Source organism: Symphalangus syndactylus, chromosome 11, assembly GCF_028878055.3.
Source record: "Symphalangus syndactylus isolate Jambi chromosome 11, NHGRI_mSymSyn1-v2.1_pri, whole genome shotgun sequence".
Classification (NCBI taxonomy): Eukaryota; Metazoa; Chordata; class Mammalia; order Primates; family Hylobatidae; genus Symphalangus; species Symphalangus syndactylus.
Window position 1 is genome coordinate 95,318,454 of NC_072433.2, and position 27,711 is coordinate 95,346,164.

The 27,711-nt window shown below is 34.1% G+C and overlaps 1 protein-coding gene across 5 annotated transcripts in view; it reads right to left on the reverse strand.

The window, feature by feature from the left end:
* FBXL17 (F-box and leucine rich repeat protein 17) overlaps positions 1 to 27,711 on the reverse strand; it is a 533,333-nt gene that overhangs the window by 476,947 nt on the left and 28,675 nt on the right. For all 5 annotated transcript variants that reach the window (XM_055298027.2, XM_063612883.1, XM_063612881.1 and 2 more), the window contains exon 4: positions 22,628 to 22,759. In XM_055298027.2, the coding sequence (XP_055154002.1) occupies positions 22,628 to 22,759 (132 nt within the window). The remainder of the gene's footprint in view (positions 1 to 22,627; positions 22,760 to 27,711) is intronic.

Sequence of the window (27,711 nt, forward strand, 5' to 3'; positions counted from 1 at the left end):
GAATTCTTATCTCAAGGAGGAAACAATTCTAAGGGCACAAAAATATAGTATCTGAAATATTCAGCTAGGTAAGTTAGGCAAAAATTTGATCTTAAGAATAAACGGAAAACTTGAAAAATAAGTGGGATTTATTTAAGCGAGAGAAAAAGGGATACGTTTTCAGGAAAAAGTATAATAGGTAGAAACTGTAAAAAATAAGAAGAAAGGGAAAAAGAAATATTAACATGGCAGGTCCCACCTCACCATCTGTAACAGAGCTTAAATCAGTTCTTAAGCAGGAAAGCAATATTACTGAAAAACAGTAAATACCCTATTTGTCTGGAATTGGATTATAGGTACACCTAGAAGAAGTGGTGGCATCTGACAAGCCTAAGGAGATGCTATTGCAGTTCACAAAAACATAAAAGGGTTAGGATTAAAGAGTCAGAAGTAGAAATAGAAAAGCAAGGAATCAACCTAAGGAAACAAGACAGTAATAATGACAGGTGAAATACAGGGGATAGAAGTGAACAAGACATAAGCAACAGCTAACATTTTCTAGCCTACAAAACCAAAAGAATCTACTCATTCCAAAATTACTTTTGAGCAACTATCATGTGCCCAACACTCTTCTAGACAGAGGACACAGCAAGGAACAAGGAAGATAATCTCCCCATTTCCACTGAGTTTACACTTTAGGGGTGGAACATGATAAACAAACAATAACAGAGAAAAACAACTGATACTATCAGAAGATTTTAGACAAGACCCAAAAGCCCTTACCATTAATAAATTGAGCTTCATCAAAGTTAAAACCTTGCTCTCTTCAAAAGATGCTATTAAAACAAAAAGATACACACATAGAAAAAGTAATCACAATGCATACAGAACACAAAAATATAGAACTCTTATAACCTGATAAGAAGATAACCAATTAAAAAAAAATAGGCAGAAGATGTGGCTGGGCACAGTGGCTCACATCTGCAATCACAGCACTTTGGGAGGCCGAGGTGGGCAGATGACTTGAGGCAAGAAGTTCAAGACCATCCTGGCCAATATGGTGAAACACCATCTCTACTAAAAATAAAAATTAAAAAAAAAATGAGCTGGGCATGGTGGTGCATACCTGTAATCCCAGCTACTCAGGAGGCTGAGGCAGGAGAATCGCTTAAACTCGGGAGGTGGAGGTTGTAGTGAGCCAAGATCATGGCACTGCACTCCAGCCTGGGTGACAGAGTGACACAGCGAGACTCTGTCTCAAAAAAAAAAAAAAAAAGATTTGAACAGACACTTTAAAAAAGAAGAGATAAGAAAGCCTAATACATATGTTAAAAGGTACTCAACATCATTAGACACAGGGCTAACCAAATAAGGTGCCACCACACACTCACTGAGAGTCAAAACCACAATAAGGTACCACTACACACTCACCAGAATGGCTAAAATTTAAAAATCTAAAAATTACACCACCTGTTGGTAGCGACATAGTAGCCCAAATGGAGTTCTCAAACATTGCTAGCAGGAATAAAAAATGGCACAACCACCTGCAAAACTCATAGTTTCTCACAAAGTTCAAGCTAAACATACACTTCCCAAACAACTCAGCCAACTCATTCCTTAAAATTTATTCAAGAGAAATGAAAGCTTTTGTCCATTCAAAGACTGGTTCATGTATGTTCACAGCAGCTTTATATGAAATAGTTAAAAACTGGAAACAACTGAAATGTCCATTAACAGGTAAATGGATGAGCATATTGTTTTATGTCCTTACAATGGAATGCTTTTCAGCAATAAAAAAGCAATAAACTACGATACACATACAATATTCACTTAGGAATTGTTGTCAACAATCTTTGATGCAGAAGTAAATCCAGACTTAGACTAAGGTTGACATAAGAGAAAGCTAAGCCAAAAGTCAAAAAGAACTAGCTCCCTAAATGCATGGTGGAGACACTGAATTAACTCAACCCTAAAGCCTGAACTACACCCCAGCACAGTTCAGTTATAAGCCAGTAACCTTATTGTTTAAGCAAACTGACTTGAGTTTTCTGCAATAAGAAAATTACAGATTATACTATGTAGTTCATATTTAATGATTTCAATATTTGCCATTTAATAGCAAGATTATTTAACTGCAAAGAATGAAGATTCATGGCAAAGAAAATGATACACACCAAAGCAAAAAAAATGAATGGACTGGAACACCCACTGTGGATACGTTACTAGGAGTAAAAAATATAAAAGATGTAACAAGTGTAGGCAGAGTTTTGAAAACAACAAGCAAACACTAAGGTTAAATATGACTCTTCCAGAAATTCCCAAGATGAAAGGCTAACTGAACCTCAAATACAGAAAGCAACCATTGGTTACTTTTCCCCCTTGCTAAGCTCTCAGTAAGAACAGCATTCACTACCAACAAAGCTCTGGCAATAATTCCAGGTTTCCTTTGGTCATGAAGAAGAGAGAAGAAAAACAGCAGTTGGGAACTTAACAAGAGGGAAGCTAACATTTGTGAACAAGTATTTCCCAAGATGCTTTGTTGGACAGTTTACATATACTTCTCAACAAAATAGATTATATCATCTCCAATCTATACATTTAAAAAATCAAGATCCAAGGAGCTTAAATGCTTAAGAAGGAACCTGCAATTTGTAAAATGATTAATATTGGTGCTGGAATCTGCATCTGTCTGACACAAAAACTATCTTCCCACAAACCACTTGATGAGGATAGGCACCAAGAAGTTTGTCACTGTGTGTCCCTTTGTCTGGCCTGGCCTTAAGGAAAGCATTAGTTACTTCCCAAAAGAAAAATATGCTCACTAATGATATGATCGAGTATATAGTATCAAACATTTTTTAAAGTATCTTAAGCCTGTTTATTCTTATCTCTGACTCCAGGTATTAAACTATTTGGTGGTCTCAGAGAATGACAGCAGCAGACATGGACATTATTTAAAAGAAAAAACAAAAACACTAGGAATGGAGATGAAGAGAAGTATGTAGCAAGACGTGCCTCTTGGTTTCATCAAAATTATCAACATGATAACATAAAAAGGGCAGGAGAATATGAAAATACATTCTTCTGACAGAAAACCATCGAAATTTATGGCTATTGTTTGTGACGGGAAAAAATGAAAAGGGCCATAGTACCTATCAATAATGAAGTGTTGTAAAAGAGAAAACGCAATGTAATTTTTGAAAATAGGCACAGATACACGCATGTTGGTATGTGTATTAAAAGTTTTCTGAAAATAATCACCAGAGGAATTAGCAGGAGGCTTTCAGTTTTTATTTTCTACTTTTCTATACTATTAGAATTTTATAATATGCACTTTTTTATGAGAACAAGGATTATTTGGGCCTCTTTCTTATATATCTCAATATATTGTAAAATCATCCCAAGTATATACTTTTAAATTATGAATAGCTTTCAATATTTATCAAGAGTTTTGACAAGTAACTGACTGAAGAGATACTCTAACTAATCATTTAACATGTGACTAACACTTTTACATATACCTGACTTAATCCTAAAGTAATAATGTTATTCTTATGCCATAAATGAGAAAACCACCTCAGAGTCACTTGCTAAGGGTCACTCAACTAAGAGACAGAGGTAATTATCTATCCTTTGATCTTCCCAATTCAAGCTCCAAGGTGCTTTTCATTATACCACAATTGCCCATGCAAACAAGAAGGTATTTTAAAGTTAAAATATACTTATGTAAGAACTTCTGTTTATATTTAGGTATATCTTGTCTCTTTCCAAAAAGAAATTGAGGCAGTTCTTTCTGGAAATAAACCCTACAGGAGAAACACAAGTAGAAATAAAAATTAAGGAAAAAGGAAAAAGAAGCATTTTCCAAAACGTTACTCTATAATAAAGATGGAAGTCCTGAATACTTTGCCTTAGATGGACTACTATTTGTTTCTTGGTTTCTTAGATGTCAAAGCAAAGAGGAAAAGGACAACTATACCCCTTTAATAAAATTCACAGCATTATCTTAATAAAAGAAAACAACTGCTTAAAGTCTAGCTTTCCCTAGTACTAAGACCGGGGGAATACTTAACTGCAGGTTCTCATAAGGGAGGACTCATAGGATACAGTGGACAATGTCCTTAACAATAAATAAACAACAATTCAATAGAATAATGCCAAAACTCAATTCACTTTATTTAATTCTTCAAGTATTGGTACCTATGCATTACCCAAGTACTACCATAGCTCAATGAAATAAGTCTTTAACAGCAAAATGTATTTATAAAAAATTATCAGAACAAGTCATTGTAATGAGCACACCACGTTTTATATTATAAAATAGCTTCTTTAACTTTAATCTTCAAAATATTTCACTTGAAGATGAAATAACTTAGAAGTTATCATTAGTAAAATAGATATTACGTAAGTGACATCACTTTCAAATTCTTACTCTTAAAACACAGTATACAATATATGAGAGGCTAACAGTCCAGGCTCAGGAACAGTGGTTTTGATACCAGGTGTTACTGTCTTCCCCAGCAAGCACTTAGATAGGTAAATACAACATAATAGGAAATTACTCCTATTAGTTAAAAGTTACTATAAAATCAGTAGGCTGGCATGGCCTATGGAAAAGGGTCTGGAATCATACTGCATCATGTGTGGTTAGTATTCAATAAATACTTAATGCATGAGAGAACAGTAAGATATGGGGTTACAAAAAATTAACTGAACCATATAGCTAATAACCATGAAGTAGCCAAAGACTACTTTATGGATCCAGAATCATACTACCTATAACAACAGAACCATGTATGCCCTAGCTTTCAATCTAGTTTCTTAGGGTATAAAATAATGTCACGCCATTCTCAAATCTCTGTCTCTTCTCCCAAACACCATAAGGAAATGACGACTATGAACCATATGATAACCTTTTTCCATTAAATTATTCAAATGACTGATCTACATTGAGAAAAGCCAATAAACTATACCATTTTATCTTTACAAAATTATTTGATATTGTTTTAAAAAGTAATCAAGGGATTACTGTTTAGCTCCTTCATATGTTTAAAACAACACTGAATAAACTTCAATGCAATTAATTATGTGAAACTTCTCAAACTACAACCCAAAACCTTCTATGCCAACTGTTTTATTAATAATTCATAAGCAATCTCACCAAGATATATTTTAAAGAACACACACAAATCAACAAATACAGATTTCCTAGAACACTTCGTAAAGCAAAGTTTAGTCTCAATATAAAGTAACAAGGGAACAAAAAAAAACTCCCCTTCTAAACTCACACTATCACCTTATATTATTTTATACATACACACACATCATCATCGCATGTATACACACATCATCACACGTGCACACACATCATCATACGTCCACACACATCATCGCACGTGCACACACATACATATGCCCACATGAGCTTTCCACTTAGATGAAAATCTCCTAAAAATTGAGACTGGTACAAAAATGTATTCTATATCCTGATGAAACCCCGTCTCTACTAAAAATACAAAAAAAATTAGCTGGGCTTGGTGGCGGGCACCTGTAGTCCCAGCTACTCAGGAGGCTGAGGCAGGAGAATTGCTTGAACCCAGGAGGTGGAGGCTGCAATGAGCCGAGACTGCGCGACTGCACTCCAGCCTGGGCGACAGAGCGAGACTCCATCCCCCCCGCCAAAAAAATGTATTCTGTATCCTACATCCTTGTAAATACAATTGATCATAACTTGTTCAAAAGGAAAAAAATCTATTGTTGTCAATGTTAAAAAGTGCTAATTTGATCTCCACCAAAATTTTATCAATTAGTTCACTCAATATCAAGAAATCATTAACCATTCTGAGTACCAACTATTCTTAGTTATAACCAACCACATTTCCAAAGGACTAGCAAAAGTATGAAGGCAGATATGAGCACACATTTTTTATTTTACATAGACTTCATGTTAAAAATGGAAACTGGAGAAAACTCCATCTGTAGTGAAAGCAAATATTTTGTTTGGTTTGATTTTACCAAAACTGTATAAGATAAATACTAAGCTACTGACCAATTAACTCAGTTGTTACAGAAAAAAAAAGACTAATGTTTTTTATAAATTGGTAGTTTTGAAACCCAAGTCTTAAAATCAACATGAATATTTAATGTGGTTTTTCCATTTTTCCCCTTTAAAGCTGTTATTAAATCAATAGCACTTCTAGCAATCAAAGAAATTTAGTGCAATCATTTTATCCTTATGAAAAATTACAATGGTTGAACTTATTAATGACACTACACATTCATAAGTAAAACATAAAAGTCATTTGGTAAGCATAAAATTCACTTATCTCCATTCCAAACCAGGAAATGGCTAGACATTCCTGACCAACTACACCTGTCACCTAACAGAGTAACTCTTCTAACCCGTACATCAAGTCACAGGAATTGCTAAAATTGCAACAAATCAAAACTGAAAAACAAGACCTCGTTATCCATATTTATGAATATAACTTATAAATGGAAAATGCAAATGCAAGAGACCAACATATAGATACCACATATTCAATCTAAAGATCTGAAATAATTTGATGTGAAAATATAGTAGAGAATATCTTAAAAGTTAGAATCTAATAGTATCAACCAGTTCATCAATGACCTCCTTACAAACTTATTAAAAACTAGTAAAAACGAAATAATGTATTGACCAGACATAGGTATAAATGTAACAAAATGGAAAGAATGATAAACATAAAATTCAGGATAGTAGTTAATTCTGATTACCTCTGAAGGGGAGTCAAGATGAGAGAAGGGAGGAATGCATAGGTAGATGAAAGTTATTGATAATATTCTAATTAATAGTATGGATGGAGTGTTCCTGAGTAAATGTTTAAAAGCTTTTCGATAAATTAACTTTTATAATGAAATAAGATTATGCCTGGACCAATTACCACAGTATATCATGAACCAACGATTATAACTAGTAAAATTCTATGTTGCCAAGGTCCATTTTGAAAAAAATAACTTATATTTACTTACAGAAATTCACTTTTTATGTTTCCTCCTAACATGAATATTAAAACATCAACAAACTCCAATCTTTTTAAACAAATATTCAGATTAAAAGAAGGATTATAGGAATTACCTCAGAAAACCAAATGGCCAGGGCAAACATGTTAACAATCAAAAGCAAAAGCAAAAGCAAAAAAAAAGAGAGTCTACAGTTAAGGATTATGAAATGAATCTGTATTAAGATCTTGTAATTTTCAAAAAGCTTCAAAAATAGATACAAAATCTTACATAAGAAGTTCTAAATCAAACTACCTTAAAATGAAAGCCGAAGCAAAACATACAATAATTTATAAGCAAATTTTGCTTAAGTCAAACCAGAAATATCAGTGTATATATATATATATATATTTAACATATTATTCTGAAATCTCCCCAGCACAAAATATATTTATAGCTAACAGTAGTCTATGAGACAAATATTAATGTGAAGACAATGAAACATAATATATATTGTTTTATATTTACATTTCTAAATGTATAAAGGAAGATGATGTAAGGTTACCTGAAAGTATCAAAACCAAACATGAGACTTCATGCAAAGATGGACAAATTACTAGATTAAAAAATCACTTTTAAAATGCTTAAGTACTAAGATTCTTTATTCCTCTGACTAGAAAATAAGTAATTTCAAATAAACTCTTACATCCAGAGTTCTGAGGACAAAATGACTGTTAACTATTTATGAACCTGAATAAAATGTGGCAGTATTTAAAATATCAAAGGTTCAGACACTGAAATCTAGTAGTGGTCAAATATTTGCTCTTAATGTAAAGGAAAACAATATAACTCAAGTTTTTAGAAACTGTCAATTGTCAATTTATCAACACAGGAAGCTAACAAAAGACAAAAATATCATCCTTCTGGACTTCAGTCACATACTCTAAAGATGAAAGGGCAGGGAAAAAGAACCATATATACAAAAACCCCAATGAGATTGTCTCTTTAAATTTTCTTTCAATTGACTTGATTAGAAAGGGTTACCTTAAAAGAAAACATAGTAATAAGTATTTATGTGCAGAGTTAATTCAAATTTATTCAAAATTACTTAGTGAGGTAACTTCCCAAATTTTACCATGAGGAGACCTGCTATGTGCCAAGCTCAGTACTATGCACTTTATATCCACCATTATATTTTACAAATGATCTAATTGAAGTTACAATTAGAAGCTTGAGAAATGTAGAGTTTGATGACTTGTAAAGCCTGACCTACAGTGCTATTGGAAATTGCTTATTAGTAGCATTTCCAAATATATAGTGATAACAAAGTCAGAATGAGTACATGTTAATACTTTATTCAACAGAACTTCTAGGTAATTAAGGTAAAAAAAAAATAAACACCTAAATTGCCCAAGAACTAGGAAATGAAAATCTCTGTGCTCCAGTTAAGCTTCCACTTGACTTCTAATTCACTGTACATCAAAGAAAATCAACTTGCCCTGACACATAAGGACTATTCCCTTCAGTGATCAGGCAGGTGTTGAGGCCAGAAAGAGAGCCTATTTTCCACAGCCCTTTACCTTGTTTGATCACTGGTTACTTTTGATCTGACACGGCCCTCTCTCTAGTAATGACTTCCCCCTCACAGACCCTACCTCACATCTGTCAGAAAGAATAAAGGGCATCAAACTGAGACCTGACAACGCCTATGGGCCATGCGATGTGCTGCCAACAGAATGTTCCCCAGCTCCCACAATTTTCAATTCAGTTTCTTTTGTTCTGGTAGGTAGAGAGTTAGGGTACCAATGACAGCAGAAAGGATTATGACCAACTGTGAAACCAAGCCTTCTTGAATGTGTATCTTTTATCTTTGCTTCTTCATCTTCTTAAATGCTGCAAACTTTATGGTGGTTACTATAAAATACATATTCAACAAGTGCAATAGAAAGTTTGTTTAAAATCCTTTTCCAGGAGAAAACAAAGGACACAATATATTGTAATTCAACTATAAAGCTTTAAGGAAAAAATTTCAAACCCATGGTGTGAGATTAGTAAAGCCAGCTGTCAAAGAGCACGTTAATAGTAAATGAAACCACCAAGTTTTATGCGGACCACTACTTAGTGGGTACTGCCATTCACTGTCTAAAAATGGAAAAGTCCCCTAAAACAACGTACATATTCACAAGAAGTAATCATTTCAATTGTTAAATTACAAATTCTACACTATCAGTGTGAGAATAAGGTAAAATGGAAAATAAATTCCACTAGTCTTGTTTAAATAATGTGGTGAATATATACAACCTTTTTCTTAAGGCATTGATAGTACTAGTTTTTAAATGTTAGAAATTAGAAAAATCAGATCAAATATTTTGGTATCATTTTACTCATAATTTTTCAACTATCATTAAAACATTTTGAGTTCTTGAATATAAATATTTACACTCTTCAACCCCCCCCCACACACACACACACAACAATATATGGCTCATTACCAGGCATGCAATAAAGAGATTTGCCAAAAAGCAGGCTTAGATGATAGTATGACTTTTAAGGTTAAGACAGTGTCTTTAAAAAAAAAAAAAAATAGAGTTTTTTTTAAATTTTGAAAAGTAGGACCAGAAGAGGAAACTGCATGATTATGTTACAAGCAAATTTAATGTAAATATAGCATTATAATGCATAACAACAAATAACCTTAGACATGTACTAATACAGAAGCTCAGAGATGGAGAGTAAGCACTAAGGTGATTACAAGTTGATTCCAATAACTGGAAGTTCATTTCTGCAACAGCTGAGAAAGGTATGCCTTAACAGAAAGGGGGAAGGTACCCATGTCTAAAGAATTAACCTGTGACACTAGGCAAATGCACACATTAGACTGAAAATGATTTACCATGATTGAAGATCAGACGTGAAATTCCTCCTATTATTATATTGATCAGGAATTAGCATAATTATATTCTAAAAAAAACCCTGTTTTTGACTATAATCTAAAAACATGATAATATAAAGTATATTAGAAAAATGTGATTGTTTTAAATATATTTTAATATATGAAAAAGATTATTCTTATATACTTGGACTAACTTTATAGCAGAAAACCAGAGGGGTATACCAGAAAAAGATATTACTTCTAGAGGGGAAAAGAAACACAATTTAATCCAAGGATAAACAATAGTTTGGCAGAACCAACACTTGCCCAATTTTTTCCCTCTCAAGTTGTCCAAATGTCACTTAATCCTCCAAGAAAATGAAAAAACAAACTGCATTACTGTAACAAAATATCTCTCCTTATTCTTGGACATTCTTTTCCCGTTTTTTATTCTACAAAATTGTTAGAACATATTAAAGAAAAAAATATATGGGAAGAATTTATGAAATTAAAAACTAAAAATTTTATATAAAGCATTTTTTAAAAAACACTTGCCAGTGTAACTTCTGCATGGTATATTACTCTCAAAGCATGCAATGCCAGTATTCTGAACTAAATTTAATGCCAGATCTGCCTGACACATTTTATTGGTACCAAGCAGCAAATATCTATCAAATATTATATTTAATATCTACCTCTAATTGCAACAATAAAGTCAAGCTCTTCTGAACAAACTCAACCACAGAAGCAACTAGTTAACTTTCATCTTTTCAAGAATCAAGTAATTAAAGTATGACAAAAGAAAAGAGACCACACTTCTTAGCAGTCTTGAGAGATTTTTGTTAGGGTTGCCTGAAACAGAAGGATGAAATACTGAAACAAACCAAATATCTTCAATGAGATGTACAACCATGTGAATGAAAATATATAATAGGTAATCTGTAATAAAATATATAATAGGTAATTTGCAATAAAATAATAAAAATAATTCAGTAAATAAAAATGTTTAAAGACATTAAGTTTCAAAATCCGCTTTTAAGAAATCATTTCCTAAAATCTACCTAATTCTTAAAAACAACACACTTATTTGAGATTTCACCTCTTCAAACTATCATTGCCATTCTTCTTGTATGAATGTTAATGAAGAATCACTTGATATTGCTATAGAATAAATTATATTTCACCAATTCAGTAAATAAAAATTGAATTTTACATCCTAAAGGCTATACTTTTATGTACATATTAAAGTATAAATGGTTATGTTTAAAGTTACTGACATGTGTCTCATTTAAAATGTGATTTTAAAAGAAACTCTTTGTTCCTTATCTCAAAAAGAATTTTTGGCCGGGCATGGTGGCTCACGCCTGTAATCCCAGCACTCTGGGAGGCCGAGGCAGGTGGATCACAAGGTCAAGGGATCGAGACCATCCTGGCCAACATGGTGAAACCCCGTCTCTACTAAAAATACAAAAATTAGCTAGGTGTGGTGGTGCGCGCCTGTAGTCCCAGCTACTCGGGAGGCTGAGGCAGGACAATCGCTTGAACCTGGGAGGCAAAGGTTGCCATGAGCCAAGATAGTGTCACTGCACTCCAGCCTGGGTGACAGAGTGAGACTCCATCTCAAAAAAAAAAAAAAAAAGAATTTTCCCAGAACTAAACCAAAAGGACTTAAGTATATAAATGGTTCATCTTCACTGGAAGTTCCTTTCAGAAAATTTACAATTCATACACTTAAAAAAATTTTATTTTTAAGAAGTTCTAACAACTATCCATTTAATCAAAACACTGAAGAATATACAGGTTTCTTTAACCTGTATGCAAACAATCTCATTCTTATTCTAAGGAGTTACATTGGGAGACATTACCGAACTAAAACTCTCAAACCTACAACAAATTATCAATGGATTAGTAAGAACTAACTAAATACAAGAAGCTGACAGAATATAGGAAAGTAAAAAATGTGAGGTAATTCTCAAAGAGTCTTTACGAAAAATAATATTCAGCTGAGCTTGAAGATAGTAATGAACACATTCTGGAAGAAAGAAGAAGAAATGAATGATAAATGGACAAGTACAGGAAGTAAAAAAAAAAAAAAGTAATAAGACAGAGACTAGTAACTGAAGAAATCTTTGAAATGAGCCACTACATATTTCTGAAATGATAAAAATAGTATTTTGGAAAGAGCACTCCTAGACTGTAGATATGATTAGTAAGAGTGAACCTTTAGAAACATCTTAGTTCATGAGTGAATTCACAGGAATATATACAATGTATCTTTAACCTTTCACACGTTATTCCATTAAATTCTTCACACAAAAAAGCTTAAAACAATGAAAAACTATAGAATGTACACTAGATTACATGATGAAACTGCCTACAATTATATATGATAAACAGAGATTTATCAGTATATTAATAGAATAAGAGTATATGTGTATATTTTAAATTGTGTCCTGCAACAATTTAAAATGTATGAAATAGTAAGCTACAAAATTATCTTCAAATACTTAGAATAAATATTAACCTACTAAAAAGATATAGAAATTTTATCATGTTCTCAGAGGAGTTAGAATGAAAAGCTAGCAGAACATGATGCAAATAATTTTATAACCTCTAGGCATTCACTTGGACATTTAAACAGTAACGAATATAAATATATGCCTTCTTCTTTAGATTCTCAAAGATATACAGTAAAAACGAAAATAAAAGAAAATCACCCAACTGTAGTTCAATAAGAAGGACTCGGATTTACAACCACTTTTCTTTGTATTACAGAGTCTCAATATATTTATTTATATGTCTTATTAAAGTGAATAATAACCATCTAGATTTTATGCTCCAATCAAAAATAGCCAATAAAGATCTGGTAACAGACACTACAAATTTTTTACCCCCAAACTCTCCTCAAGTAACTTGAGTACTTCTACTATCATACTTTAGAAACCAAAAATAATGAAATATGGCAGCCACTAAAGAAAAATACTATACTGATAGTCTGCAACCTAGATGTGGCTACAACTAAGATGCAACAGAAGAAGGGTTGGGGAAAAAAAAGTAAGTATCGAAACAGTATGGACTTATCTGGCTTTTAAATTTCTTGGCTATTAAAATCTAGATGATATAGTCAACAACAACAACAAAAAGAATCCATCCCAAAACTCACATGACTATTCATCCTTCTACTGCCTATCAGGTAACTTTATGTTCAAACCTTTGTAAATAATTTCAAGAGGCCGGGCGCGGTGGCTCACGCTTGTAATCCCAGCACTTCGGGAGGCCGAGGCGGGCGGATCACGAGGTCAGGAGATCGAGACCATGGTGAAACCCTGTCCCTACTAAAAATACAAAAAAATTAGCCGGACGTGGTGGCGGGCTCCTGTAGTCCCAGCTACTCAGAGAGGCTGAGGCAGGAGAATGGCGTCAACCCGGGAGGCGGAGCTTGCAGTGAGCCAAGATTGCGCCACTGCACTCCAGCCTGGGCGACAGAGCGAGACTCCGTCTCAAAAAAAAATTTAAAAAAAAAAAAGGCAAATCTTTATTTAAAAAAGAAAGAAAGAAAAAAAGCTAATTCTCCAATTCTCCTTCCTTTAAGCTTAGTCACTGAAATAACTGGGATTAAGCCTTGGATATCCTAAAACCCTAGAACCTCATTACTGTGGATAAAAACATAAGCCAAAACTTCTTCCTAGATCCAATAATACATTTCATTTGTTGACTGACAGGCTAGAAAGGTAGTTCAGGAACATATCCTCATAGATGATAGGCTTAATGTACTACTAGCATGCCACTGCCATCTAGTCTTATAAAATTTCTATTTGCTAAGCCTAATGACTCAAGTCTTTATCTCAACCCACTATCTCCCGTTGCCAACACTTGAGCACAAAGCCCAAGACTGCACTTCCACACTTGTATCTTAGAGATAATTTGTTTTGCTTCAAATCTCTGATTTTAACAGGTAGTCAAAAAAGAAAGCAAATAAAAATTAGATTTTTATTAAAAAAAAAACAGGACTTAAACTACAGACTATGTATATGGGGAAAAAATCACTAGCCAAAGAATTACACCAAAAATAATCTACCAACTATAAATTTTAAATCCAAAAGAAGCACTCTAAAATTTGATCCAGAAAAAAATATATTTTTAAAGAATACTTAAATACTATTTGGAATTTCCTATTTTTAACCATAACAAATTCTGCATTATCCACACTGGGATATCTTTATCAGAGTTTTTAATACTAAGCTAGCTTCCTCCTGAGATCCTGTTTGCATTTGGTCATCTCCTATCATCAGCCGATGAGTCCCCAGAGTTTGTGAACTAATTTTAATATTACTAAACTAATATAATTAAGCAGGTAAATCTGCTGGGTAAAAAATAATGCATTCCAAAGAAAAATTGTTTGGATACCATCCAAGTCACTGCCTGTCTTCCATATGACACTGGCACACAGGGAAAGAAAAAATACACAATCATTCTTTATTGCCTTCTATGCCTTCAAATGACAGAATATAATCCACTTATGTTCCTGCCAAGCTATGTGATAAAAAAAAAAAAAAAAACCTTAAGAGAAAGATACCAATAGACTAAAAAGAGAGTAAGAGGATACGATCTAGCAAAGAATTTAGAATGAGTAAAAATGTATTTATTCTTCAGATTGAAATTATACTGTCAAAAAAAACTTGTTTTAGGCCATGCATGGTGGCTGATGCCTACAATCCCAGCAATTCGGGAGGCCAAGGCAGGAGAATCACTTGAGCCCAGGAGTTTGAGACCAGCCTGGGCAATATAGTGAGACCCTGTCTCTACTTAAAAAAAAAAAAAAAAAAACTTGTTTTAAATTAAGTTGGATCTTTCAAATACCACTTTAACAAAATAAAACTGATTTTATTAACAGTAAGAATGTACAAGTCAACATAATTCTGACAAGAATTACATTCTAGTTGATCAGAACTGCATGTTGTTAAAGACAATTATCCCAAAAAATACCCCTTGAGTACATTAGTGACTTTGGCTGGATAAATTTGATACACAAAGAATGGCATCATTAATGTGCTAACTAGGTCAAAACAATTTACTTACTTTAAAAGTGAAAAAACATTTGACTCTTTAAGCTATTTTAAGCTTTTATTTAATAAAATACGTCACCAAAATATTTGAAGTGATACATGTTTTAAAGAATGCTCAATGCAGTAGTAACCCATCTGTCTCTAACCCAACATTTATTGAATGTCTATTATATTCCAACACTAGGAGGGATGAATAAAAAGATGAGTACATACTCCTGGCCCTCAAAAGAGTTGACACTCCATCAGCAAGATACATCTCTAAATCATGATTTCAATTACCAGTAGAGAGTGATTTGACATGATATAGAAAAATTTGAAAATGTACATATCTTAGTACCATATTATATATACTTCTAGTATATGCCCTAGAGAAACTCTTGAAGATGAGCCCAAGAGATTTATACAATAATTTTATTGCAATACTGCCTCTGATAGTAAAACAGTAGAAGCAATGTAAGTGTCCTTCAATAGGGAATGAATAACCCAGAGATTTATACATATAATAGAATACTAACAATGAAAAAGAATGAATTATATTAATTATGGCTAGATCTCAAAAATAAAAGTAAACATGCAAATTGTAGACTCATATATACTTTGTGAGACCAGATATTTAACCATATGTCACTAGATATAAATTACATGTGACCACAAACTAAATAATACCATGTCATGGGTATCTACATACATATTAAAATATTTTTTAAAGCATTTTAGATCATCATAGCAGTTGCTCAGGAAGGGAACAGTGGGACAACAGTACGAATGTAAGACAACAGAGACTTGAAGTTTATTTGCTTTATTAATTCAAGCAGCAGAAGCAAATTTAATAAAATGTTAACAACTGTCAATTTATGGGTGATGGGCATATAGCTGTTATTACTCCTTTTTGTATTCTATATTTTTCTTAATTTCTCAAAATAGAAAAATAAAACAAGAATTAAAATCTGATCACATTTCACACTGCTAAAATCTCATGCTATAGTTCTTATTACCTAGAGACTTTCAAATTTCACAGCATGACACTGAAAAAAATTTAACAACCTGGTCCCTTCTTTCTTTTCCAGACCAAATATGAATACCTCCCTACTACCTAGTACCCAGTGGCACTGTAACACTCACCACTTATTAAGCATTCCCCATATTTTTCTGATGTTTTATCTTTGTTAATGTTCTTTCCATTACTGCAATTACCTTACCCTAAAATATGTCTGCTTGCATATTCATCACATCACTATATGTAATTCAAAACTCAGTTCAAATGTCACATACTATTTATAGGATTTTCAGATTCCTTCCTTATCCCTCACATAAGAATAATTATTTTTGCAACTGGTGTTTCTATGGCACTATCATGAGACCAGGATCTTCTCTCTTTGGCAGTATAACTCTTGTTTAATTCTTCAACACCTCTCACAGTGCCTGGCACATAGTAACTGTTCAAATGTTAATGGAACTGAATGAACATCTGAAACAAGTGTTAAGGAACAGAGTAGAGTTATCAGTTCATGAATTCATTAAACCTTCTTGACAAAAATCAAATGGTACTAGCTTCTGAATCGAAATATCACAAAAATATAAAACACTGTGTTTGTAATACAGAGAAACTTTGTATAAAATACTGCAATTCTTTTATTAATTATATTCATATTCAAATAGGATTAAGATTAACACTAAATACTAGCTTTCCTCTTTGATAATTTCAGGAATTTTCCTAGAAAATTTTTTAAATACACTTCTGCTGGTACTTGCAGCTTCTCCTGAAATCAATTATCATCCTAAAAAATTATTTTCTACTAATGCTAATAATTAACTTCTTCCTTTGATGTCTCACAGCACTGGTCCATAAGTGTTTTAAAGGGAGATAACGTCTTTTGGAAGTTGCTACTTGGTTCAAAGGTGTGTAGATTAGCAGTACAGGTAATGTATCCATGCAATCCAAAGGGCTAGAGAAGAAAAGTTTGGGAATCTTAACAGATCTGGGTTAGAATTTTGACTTTGACACCTACCTGTTGTTAACTTCTTTATGCCTCAATTACCTCACTGGTAAAATTGGATAAAAATAGCTACCTCACATGGTAGTTATGAGGATTAATTATATAAAACAGCATAGTACCTGGTATATTAAAAATACGCAATAAAAGATAACTTGTATTAAATATTTTCTATTACCAACAAATGACAGCAAAATCCTGAGATGTAGTTGCTACAGTCTGAAGGTTTGTGTACCCCCAAAACCCATATGTTGAAATCCTAACCTCCAAGATGATAGTATTAGGAAGTGGGATCTTTGGGGAGTGATTAAATCATGAGGGCAGAGCCCTAATAAATGGGATTAGTACCTTTATAAAATAGACCATAGGGAGCTTGCTTGCCTTTCTACCATGTGAGGACACAGGGAGAAGGTGTCTATAAACTAGAAAGCAAGCCCTCACCAAACACCAAAGCTGTCAGTGCCTTAATCTTGGACTTGTCAGCCTCCAGATCTGTGACAAACACATGTCTGTTGTTTGTAAGTTATCCAGTTTATAGTATTTTGGTACAGCAACCCAAATGGACAAAGACAACAATAAGATGAGGTTCAATATCTTTAGGTCACCTCTTTAGAACGCCACATTCAAATATTACTGTTCACTGGAAACTACCATTCTGGGTTTAAGTAAATGCTCCATCCATTAAGAGGGGAAAGAACACTGAAGGCGAGTATGTACTCTGGATGATTTTGGAGGCTAAAGTGAGTACTTAACCCTTTTGTACGAAATCCCTCAAAAATGTAAGTTATTTATGTCTGGTATTACAATTAAACTCACTTCACCAGGAGTATTTGAGAAACAAGACATCAAGAGTATAGGAGGGGAACTAGGGGTGCGGACAACAAATCTCCTTAATATATTAACTCATATATAAACCCATTAATTTATTAACTCTATGGTGAACAGTAAGAGTCAGGAAATGGAAGCTTTCACATAATGCTGAATTAACTACTGCTACTTAAACTCTGACACAAATGTTTATCTGATATACTACTCTAGCTGATTATCAACATGGCTACCAATTTTTTCACCTGACTGCTACAACAGCCTCAAATCACAGCAAAGAGAAAAAAAAATTAAACTGTCAGTGGCTAACACGTAAAATCAGACTAGGTGATACGAGACATTGATACAACCCAATTCAAATTAGTAAACTGCAGAAAGCAAATAATAGGCTTCACTATCCTCTCCTGATAGGAGAGGAAAAAAACCTTTATTGAAGCCTTCTTGTGTTTTGTGGCAATGAAACTCATTTGGTGCTTCACCTCTTAATCTCACTTAGTCTGATCCTCATAAGAACATGTATGAAGTAGTATTCTATCCTTTCTGCAAGGAAGGAAAACAAAGTGCAAAAATTAAGATACCTAAAGCAAGTCACATGAGTAAGAAACAGCAGGATCAAAGTTTTAACTGAGTTCAGTGCAACTCAAAAATGGCGTTTGCCTCCATCTCCCCTTAAAATGCTTTCAGCCTAGGGGGTCGAGGGGGAAAGCCTGGAGAGGTGAATTTGATCCTGCATCATTCATGTAAGCCTCCAAAGGATGAAATTTAAAACAAGATTGTTACAGCAGCAGCCAAAGGACTCTAAGAAAAGTCACAGAATTATAAAACTAGTAAAATATCAACTAAGAGATTGAAAAGTATACAGTCACAATTAACTTCCAGGAAATCAACTTTCAATTAGGAAACTTTAATCATTTCCCTATAACTTGCTGAAATCTATTCATAGTGTTACTATTTTCTTGACAATTGGGTAATCTGTAATAGGTTACAGCCTAATTATTCAGAGTAGAAAATGTAAAAAATAGACCAAACACACACATAACACATACAGATCTACATCAAAAATGCTCTGACATAGGACATAGCACAGAAGCTATTTTTGGAATAACTCATAAAATTCCAGTATTTTAAAACACTGGTCTGTATAACAAATGGCAGGTAATCTATCTGACCTCATCATTTTACAATGGAATAAAAAGCCACCCAAAGAGGTTCTCTGTCCAAAAAGTAGAGATGCAGAATCTGGTACAGGGAAATTAAAGAAGCAGAGGAAATATACTTAACTGAGGTTTCTAGATAATTAATAACTATATGCTCAAACTAAGTATGACTTAAAAATAGCTTTGTGGCATGCACTATACAGAAGTGATATAAAACCTATCACTAGAAGAGACAGACACATACAATACGCTAGACCCTCACTACAGTTGTACTCCTCAAATCTATTTGTACAGTCGACACAAGAGTTTTAAGCAAATGCAAACTATACCTATGTAGGTACATGACACTTGTCTCACTCAAAAGTAATAACTGAAAGAGAACTCAAAGAATTCTCTTTCCGGAAAATTCTACATCTAAGGCCGGGCACGGTGGCTCACACCTGTAATCCCAGCACTTTGGGAAGCTGAGGTGGGCGGATTATGAGGTCAGGAGTTTGAGACCAGCCTGACCAACATGGTGAAACTCCATCTCTACTAAAAATACAAAAAAATTAGCTGGGCATGGTGGCTTGCACCTGTAATCCTAGCTACTCATGAGGCTGAGGCAGGAGAATTGCTTGAACCTGGGAAGTGGAAGTTGCTGTGAGCTGAGATCGCGCCATTGCACTCCAGCCTGGGCTACAGAGCAAAACTCCATCTCAAAAAGAAAAAAAAAAAGAAAAAAAAATTCTACATCTAAGTCCTCAGTTCTCTGCTTCACTATAACTCATTTAAGGCAAATCATTGTTCTCACTTTCCACATGAATAAAACTTCTCCTTCATAAACACAGGAATCCTTCCCCTTTTCTAAAGTTTATCTTACTTAAACCACTGCCACAAATAAAAATGTTCTACTATCTTACTACTTTGTGTAAAATGGTAAGTTCATCCTGTAGCATTCTAGATACAATTATTTTAAATAACTTAAGAAGAAATTTTCCCATTAAGGTCACATAAAGAACAAAAATGTAAAATAAACCATAACATCAGCAGAAACCATCAGCAGAAACTTATAGACGGATTACATTCTTATAGTTACATCAAGGACACAAAAGCTATGTCACAGTAATATACAAAGACAATGCTGCCATCTAAAGGCCAAGATGTAATATGAAAAGATGTATGTATACTCAAATACTACCAAAATAGCTTATTTTCAGTCAGCAAAGTTTATACGAAAACTATGCTATGATTATTTTTAGACTCTGCAATTAAGCTATAATACTCTTTTTGAGAATATTCAGTTTATTAAGAGAATTAGCAAAATAATTTGATTATCAGTATTTGTCAAAGCATAGTTGAAATTCTTTTGGCATTCTTTCTGATAGTGTTCTCTGTACATACCTGTATTAGTTGCTAACTTAAAATATTTGTTGTTACATTACTAAGAATAGGTGTCAAAGTAAAAACATCCTAATTACTTAAAACTGTGGCTTCGCAAGTATTTAAATATTTCTCCTTATTTCATAAATTTTAAAAATACAAACTTCCTACAGGAGGTTAGTTATCAGTATCTCAATTATCCAATAAAGAGTTCAAATTATTCTAAATTTCCTTTTGTAATAAACTTAAATGGGTAGAACTGTAGTGAATTAGCCTTTAAGACTAGGCAAAATTACCTCAAATTTCCAATGAAATGAAAATGTTAAATAAAAAAAAAACAAATATAAAACTGATTCCCTTAGCATTTACGTATATAACATATTTTTAATGTACTAAAATATTAGAAAAAAACTAATGTGAACATAACAAAAACCTTAAAAACATAAACAGTTGCTTTCTTTGGGAAACCATTGGCTAAAAATTGTTTGTTGTGCCAATAAAACTATTTCATGTTTACTCAACAAGAAAAATAAAAGTCAACAAATATCCTATTGCTTGAGAAATAGAAAACTTCTAAATTAAGATCACCATCCTTTAATTTACTTTGGATGTAAAGTGAAAACCAAAAGTTAGGTAACAAATACAGTTGTGATGCCATAAAAACTACTATGTTTTACATATCTCCTGTAAGTCAGAATTCATACTAGACAACTTAAAGATACGGTGTCATTTAATCCTCAAAACTATAACTAGAAAACAGACAGATATCAATAACCTCATTTACAAATGAGGTGTAAAGAACTCAAGTAACTTTCCCGGGATCACAATGCAAGTGAGTGGATACCAATATTCAAAAATTCAGTCTAACACAGACCTAACTTCTCTTTACAAAATCCTACTGTCTCAAGAATGACTATTACATAAAAATTATTAAATGTTATGAACTCCAAGGGGCAATAAAAAGATCTCATTTTTGAAATATAACTAAAAAAGCAAGTCTTGTTTGTGGTATACTACACATTCAGGACTACCCTGACAACATTTTCAAATACAGACATGCATTGCTTAATGACAGGAAAATGTTATGAGAAATGTGACATTAGGTAATTTTGTCGTTGTGTGAACATCATAGAATGAAAAACCTAGAGCACACAGAAAGCCCTGGGCCATATGGTATAGCTTTTACTGCCCCTAAGCTGCAAAGCTGAACAGCATGTCACTGTACTGAATACTGCAGGCAACTGTAATACAATGGTATTTCTGTATCTAAACATAGAAAAGGCAAAAATACAGTATAATAATCTTACAGGACCACTACTGTATATGCTATCCACTGTTAACCCAAACATTGTTATATGGACTATGACTGTATGTACGCTGTTTTTCAATTTTAAGAACTCCTACTGGTGCATCCTAGTGACAAGTTTTTCTTTTAACTGATATGATGTACCTATCATATAAAAACATAAATGCTTTGGAATATTATTCAGCCATAAAACATAATAAAGCTCTGATACATGATAAACACGAATGAGCCTTGAAAACATCATGCTAAGTGAGACACCAGAAACAAAAGACAACGTATCATGTGATTCCATTTATACAAAATACCTAGAATAGGAAAACCCATAGAGATAGAAAGTAGATTAGCAGTTGCCAGGGACTAGAAGAAGGGTAAAATGGGGAGGGATAGCTAATGGGCACAGGATTTTTTTAGGGGTAATGAAAATATTCAAAAATCAGACATTGGTAATGACTGCACAACATGGTAAATATACTAAAAACCGTTGAGTTGCACACTTTAAAGAGGTGAAATGTGTTTTATGTGAATTATCTCTCAAAAAAATTGTAAGATTTTTAAGCATAATACATTAAATGTGTCTGCATTACCCATGTATGTGCTTAAAATATAAAATCTATGTAATTGCCCGTATTATATGCTCTAACTTACTGAATCTCATTTTTTATCATACTAAGTAAAAGGTTCTATTTTACAAGAGTACATTTTTCCGGACAATAAAAAAAATTCTGTCTAGAATTATTATAATCTCTAGAGATATCAGAAAGAACTACACAACCATAGACTTATGTTTGGCAAACAAATTTGATTTTTCCAATTTACCAGTATCAGTTCACTGTCCACATTTAGAAAAGATGCATTAGCACATGCTAATGAGGGATTTTTAACATGCAAGTACCACACACAAACACCATCTATTCAGTTAAAAGATCGATTTATAAAATCATCGCTTTAAAAGGATTTTTACTTTTAAAAGTAGTATTTGAACCATCACAAGAAAATAGGCAGAAAAAAATTATAAATAAACTTGAAAGAATTCAAAGGTTAGGAACAAAATGAACAACACGAGGATGATAACAAGTACTTACTAATTTGTTTTCCTGCATGTATATCCTTTGTAATTTCAGACAGCCCTTAGCTATGACGATCATGCCTTCATCTGAGATCTTGTAACACTGGCCGAAATGAATATCTTTGAGTTCTCTGCATTTTGAGCCCAGCTGTAAACAAACGGATTTAGCTGAATGCTCAAAAAATAACAAAGGCAACATATTTCAAGTGAGATTTTCATATAATTTTCTGAAAATACCCATGTGAGAGTTAAATATTTATGTTACTTGTAAAATAAGATAGAATGTAAGCAATCCATAACTTAAAACACTACTGTATAAACATTTTTAACCTTCTAATTTACCTCCCTGTTGCAACCAACTCATATTACAAGCCCACCAAGGTATGTATATGCCTTAACAGTTCAAAATTATATATCTATTACTCCAGTATTTTTTTTTTTAAAGACAGGGTCTGTGTCGCCCAGGCTAGAGTGCAGTGGCTCAATCATGGCTCACTGCAGGCTCAACCTCCTGGGCTAAAGAGATCCTCTTACCTCAGCCTCCTGAGTAGCTGGGAGTACAGGTGTGTTCCACCACACCTGGCTACTTTTTAAATTTTGTTGTAGAGCTAGGGTCTCGCTATGTTGCCCAGACTAGTCTGAAACTCCTGTCCTTGAGCAATCCTCCCACCTCAGCCTCCCAAAGTGCTGGGATTACAGGTGTGAGCCACTGCACCCAGCCTCTCGAGTCTTAATAATGAGGAAAAAAATATAATGTTTAAAGGAATAAATTATGGTGTATTCATAAAACTGAATATTATGCAACCACTACAATTGGAACAAACATTTGACAAAAATGTATGTAAGCTTTTATAGTATAATCCAATTTTATAAAGAAATTATGCATATTTAAATGCATACATATGTATTTGTGCACAGAAAAGGGACTGAAATACATACTAAGGTGTTCACAGTGGTTAATTCTGATTAGTGCATGAGTGAGTTTTTATTCCCTTCTGCCTATGAATCTTCTCTAATTTTTTTAATAAACATTGCTTTTGTAAGAAAAAAAAACTTCCAAGTTCTGTCTCAAGTAATGACATTAGAAATATATGTGAGTTCAGTTACTTTTCCAGGGGTGGTGATAGACATAAACTATATTATTATAATCTAGGCTGCACTACAACCAATGACATATTCCTACAGAAATGTAAACTCCATGAAGACAGCAGTTTGTCTGTTTTGTTAAATAAGGTATCTCTGGTGCCTGGTATCTTACACTTAGTTGATTTGTTAAATGAATGAAAAGGCTGATCAGGATTACGCACTATAAAGAAGCTCATTTTAAATGGGCAAATACAAGAAACCATGATTTTGGCCTCATATACTACTAAGTTCCAGTTAATTCAGGGGTTCTAACTGGCCCATGGAGAGAATTCAGGGGTTCCAGGAAAGCAGATTTTTTAAAAGTACATGTTCATTTTTTATGTTATCCTCCAAATGAACTTTAGCCTTTCCTTAAGATATGAAAAACACCGCAGTAGCTTAGCAATACCTGAGACTTTGCAAGCAATAGAAATCAAAGACTATTTCATATATCACTGTTGCAGATACCTTGAAATATTTTTCATTAGTAGTCATCATGCTCATTAGATATCAGATTTTTATTGAATTCATTAAAAGAGGCATATATATTGAATTCATTAAAAGTGGAAAAGCAAAGAAGTCTACTAAAGAACTCTCAACAGGCTCACATATGTCTGGCAGTGAGGCTGAGGTTGGGGCTAAAAATACTAGAATTCTTGAAAGTCTGTTTAAAAAGCAGTTAAATCCGCAGTGGCTCACGCTTGTAATCCCAGCACTTTGGGAGGCCGAGGTAGGCGGATCACGAGGTCAGGAGATCGAGACCACGGTGAAACCCCGTCTCTACTAAAAATACAAAAAATTAGCCGGGCATGGTGGCGGGCGCCTGTAGTTCCAGCTACTCAGAGAGGCTGAGGCAGGAGAATGGTGTGAACCCGGGTGGCGGAGCTTGCAGTGAGCCGAGATTGCGCCACTGCACTCCAGCCTGGCCTACAGTGCGAGACTCCGTCTCAAAAAAAAAAAAAAAAAGTAGTTAAATCCTCAGATCACCTCCCCATTACTACACAGCCTGACCTTGCCCTTTTTTCCACAATGGCAAAAAAATGTATTTCTCTGGGGAGAGAAAACATAGGGTTTTTGGACGGGGTATACCACATATAGCTGAGAACCCAAGCACAATGCTGAAAATATGGGGATTTGTGAAAGTTTATACAGTGAAAATGGAGGAATTCAAAGAAACATTTCTATCCCATTTTCCAGAATGAAAGGATATCAATTTCCAGACTGAAAGGGCTTATCCACGTGTCCAGCATAAATGACAAAAATAGACACATGGCAATGCACATCATCATAAAGTTTCAGAAACAGGAGTTTAAAGAGATTCTACAGACTTAGAGAGATAAAATTCATAGAAAGGATTAGGATGAAAATGCATCAAACTTCTTAACAAAACTAAAAGAAAGCAACAGTCCAATGCCATCAAATTCTGAAGATAAATTATTTCTAACCTAGAATTCTGTACTCGGGATTCAGACTATGAATTAAGTGTGAAAGCAGAATTAGAGATGTCTTCAGACATACAAGTTATCAAAAGATTTACCTCCCATATACACTTTATCAGGAAGGTATTGGAATCTGTGCTCTATAAAACACGAGAATACACCAAGGGAAAGAAAACATGACATCTGGGTAACAGAAGATCTAACCCAACAGCAAGAGAAAGAAAATCTTACGGGTAACGGTGGTAAGATACTAAGATGACCACTAATGCAATCATACTTGTATACCAGAAGTCCAGACTAGACTATCCCATGCAAATCTGCTGTAGGGCAGTAAATGTAATTAAGTATTCACATATAGACATACTAATGCAACTGGAGGAAAGCTTTGGTCTTCATTAGTGTTAAGAGTATAAAAACTAGGTAAAGACATTTATTAATTCCAATGAAAACAAAATGCTTTAGAGAAAAAAGATAGGTACATAATTATAGAATGTAAATACTGAATACTTATTTAACAAAAATTAGAATTATGTTGGAAGGATGAGAGGACAAGACACAGGGAAGGAAGTATAAGTGAGCTAAATCCTTATCTTTGATACAAGTAATCAGCAATAAACAGTCAAAAGTGAGTTTTTTAAAAAAATACAAACAGACATGGCAGGAGAAAATGTTTTCTCATTCTGTAGGAAGCCCAACTAGTCTGATTCCCGGTCTCTCCACTGATTATTCTGTATTTAATAAACTGGGTATTTTCAGCTCGTACGTGTACTTCTTCCCCTTGTGAATAAACTGCACACAGGGAGCAAGCAATCTTTACTTCTCTATTTGGGGCCACTCTGCTGGTCAGCCTAGTCAATGACTAGTCAGTTAGCCAAACTCCAGAGTCAGGCTAACAATCCCATTTAGCACTGTTTGTAAGCAACATTCTCCACCTTAGATTTTCTGAGTGCTAAAGCTGACATCTTGCTCCTTCATCACTATTTATTTGTCATACTTATCAATTTGATAACATCCTGAGCAGTGAATAGGAGGCCCCATGAGACCTCAACAGTTAGTACACGAGCTAGAAAAACGGAGAAATAAAAGAACAGAATCTACATATCAACAGAAGGCATAAGTGTGGTTTTTGGTAAAGTCTTAGACATCAATGTGTGTGGACAAGTTGGTAGAACCTCAGGTTAAGACATGTAAATCACAGCGCCGCAGGCTGGGAAAATAATTTAAACTGACTACATGGTGTTTTGACATAGAAAAGTAGCTTTGGTGGCTTTATCTATAAAGAAACGACTTTTCATAGAGGCCACATGGATAACCACACAAAGATGAGAACCATGTGGATGGCATATGCAGAAATTACCAGCATGTGAGGTAAAGTCAGATATGGGGAACAGTGCCTCACAGGAGAAGCTATTATGATTTACTACTACTGAGTAAAACCATCATTTAATCTCACTGCAGAAACTGCTATTTAATCTCACTGCAGAAACTGATATTCTGTTTTAGACATCACTGGATATAACCGACAAGACTGGACCTAAATCAGTGCCTATCTGCACTAATCACCATTACGCCATCCACAAATGTCCTAAGTTCCAGACTATCCAAGCACTGTAAAGTCAATCATTATAACTGATATATTTACAATTTGGCTGATAGTCTTTAAAAATTTCTCAATGTTGTATTCATCTAAGACCCACAGAAAAACATTCAGAGGGCATCAACCAAACCCTACAAAAGCATCACCATTAGGATGCCTTAAATCTAGCACAATTAGTACTCTATCTAAAAACCATAGAAATAGAATACAATTCTTTTTTTTTTTTTTTTTGAGACGGAGTTTCGCTCTTTCGCCCAGGCTGGAGTGCAGTGGTGCGATCTGGGCTCACTGCAACCTCTGCCTTCTGGTTTCAAGCGATTCTCCTGCCTCAGCCACTCGAGTAGCTGGGACTACAGGCACCCGCCACGACTCCCGGCTAATTTTTGTATTTTTAGTAGACACGGAGTTTCACTATGTTGGCCAGGCTGGTCTCGAACTCCTGACCTCATGATCCGCCCGCCTCAGCCTCCCAAAGTGCTGGGATTACAGGCGTGAGCCACTGCGCCTGGACGAATACAATTCTTTTAAATAAAAAATTATCTATCCAGGAAGACAGTGCTAGAGACACTGGAGCTCTACCCTGTCAAAAGGGAGAAATCCTGTTAAGTGCCCTGGCGTCCAGCTGAGACACCAAAAAGTTGGTACCTTGGGAGCAAGAACTATGCCCTAGAATAAGGCCTATTCTAGATCATCGAAGTTAGAGGGATTTGAGAAACACCCTGGGCTTTCCACATAATAAAGCATAAAACTGAACACAAACAAGATAAGGATGATCATTCAGTAACTGTAATGCTTGCTTTAAAAGAAAAGATTTCTGGTTTTCAGTCTGGCATGTAAGGAGCTTAGAAGTTGCCACTCTGTTCTAAAAAATAAAAAGCTGAACACACTGAAAAATTAACAATTCTTTTTAGATCCATCAGAGAAATGAAGACACAGACC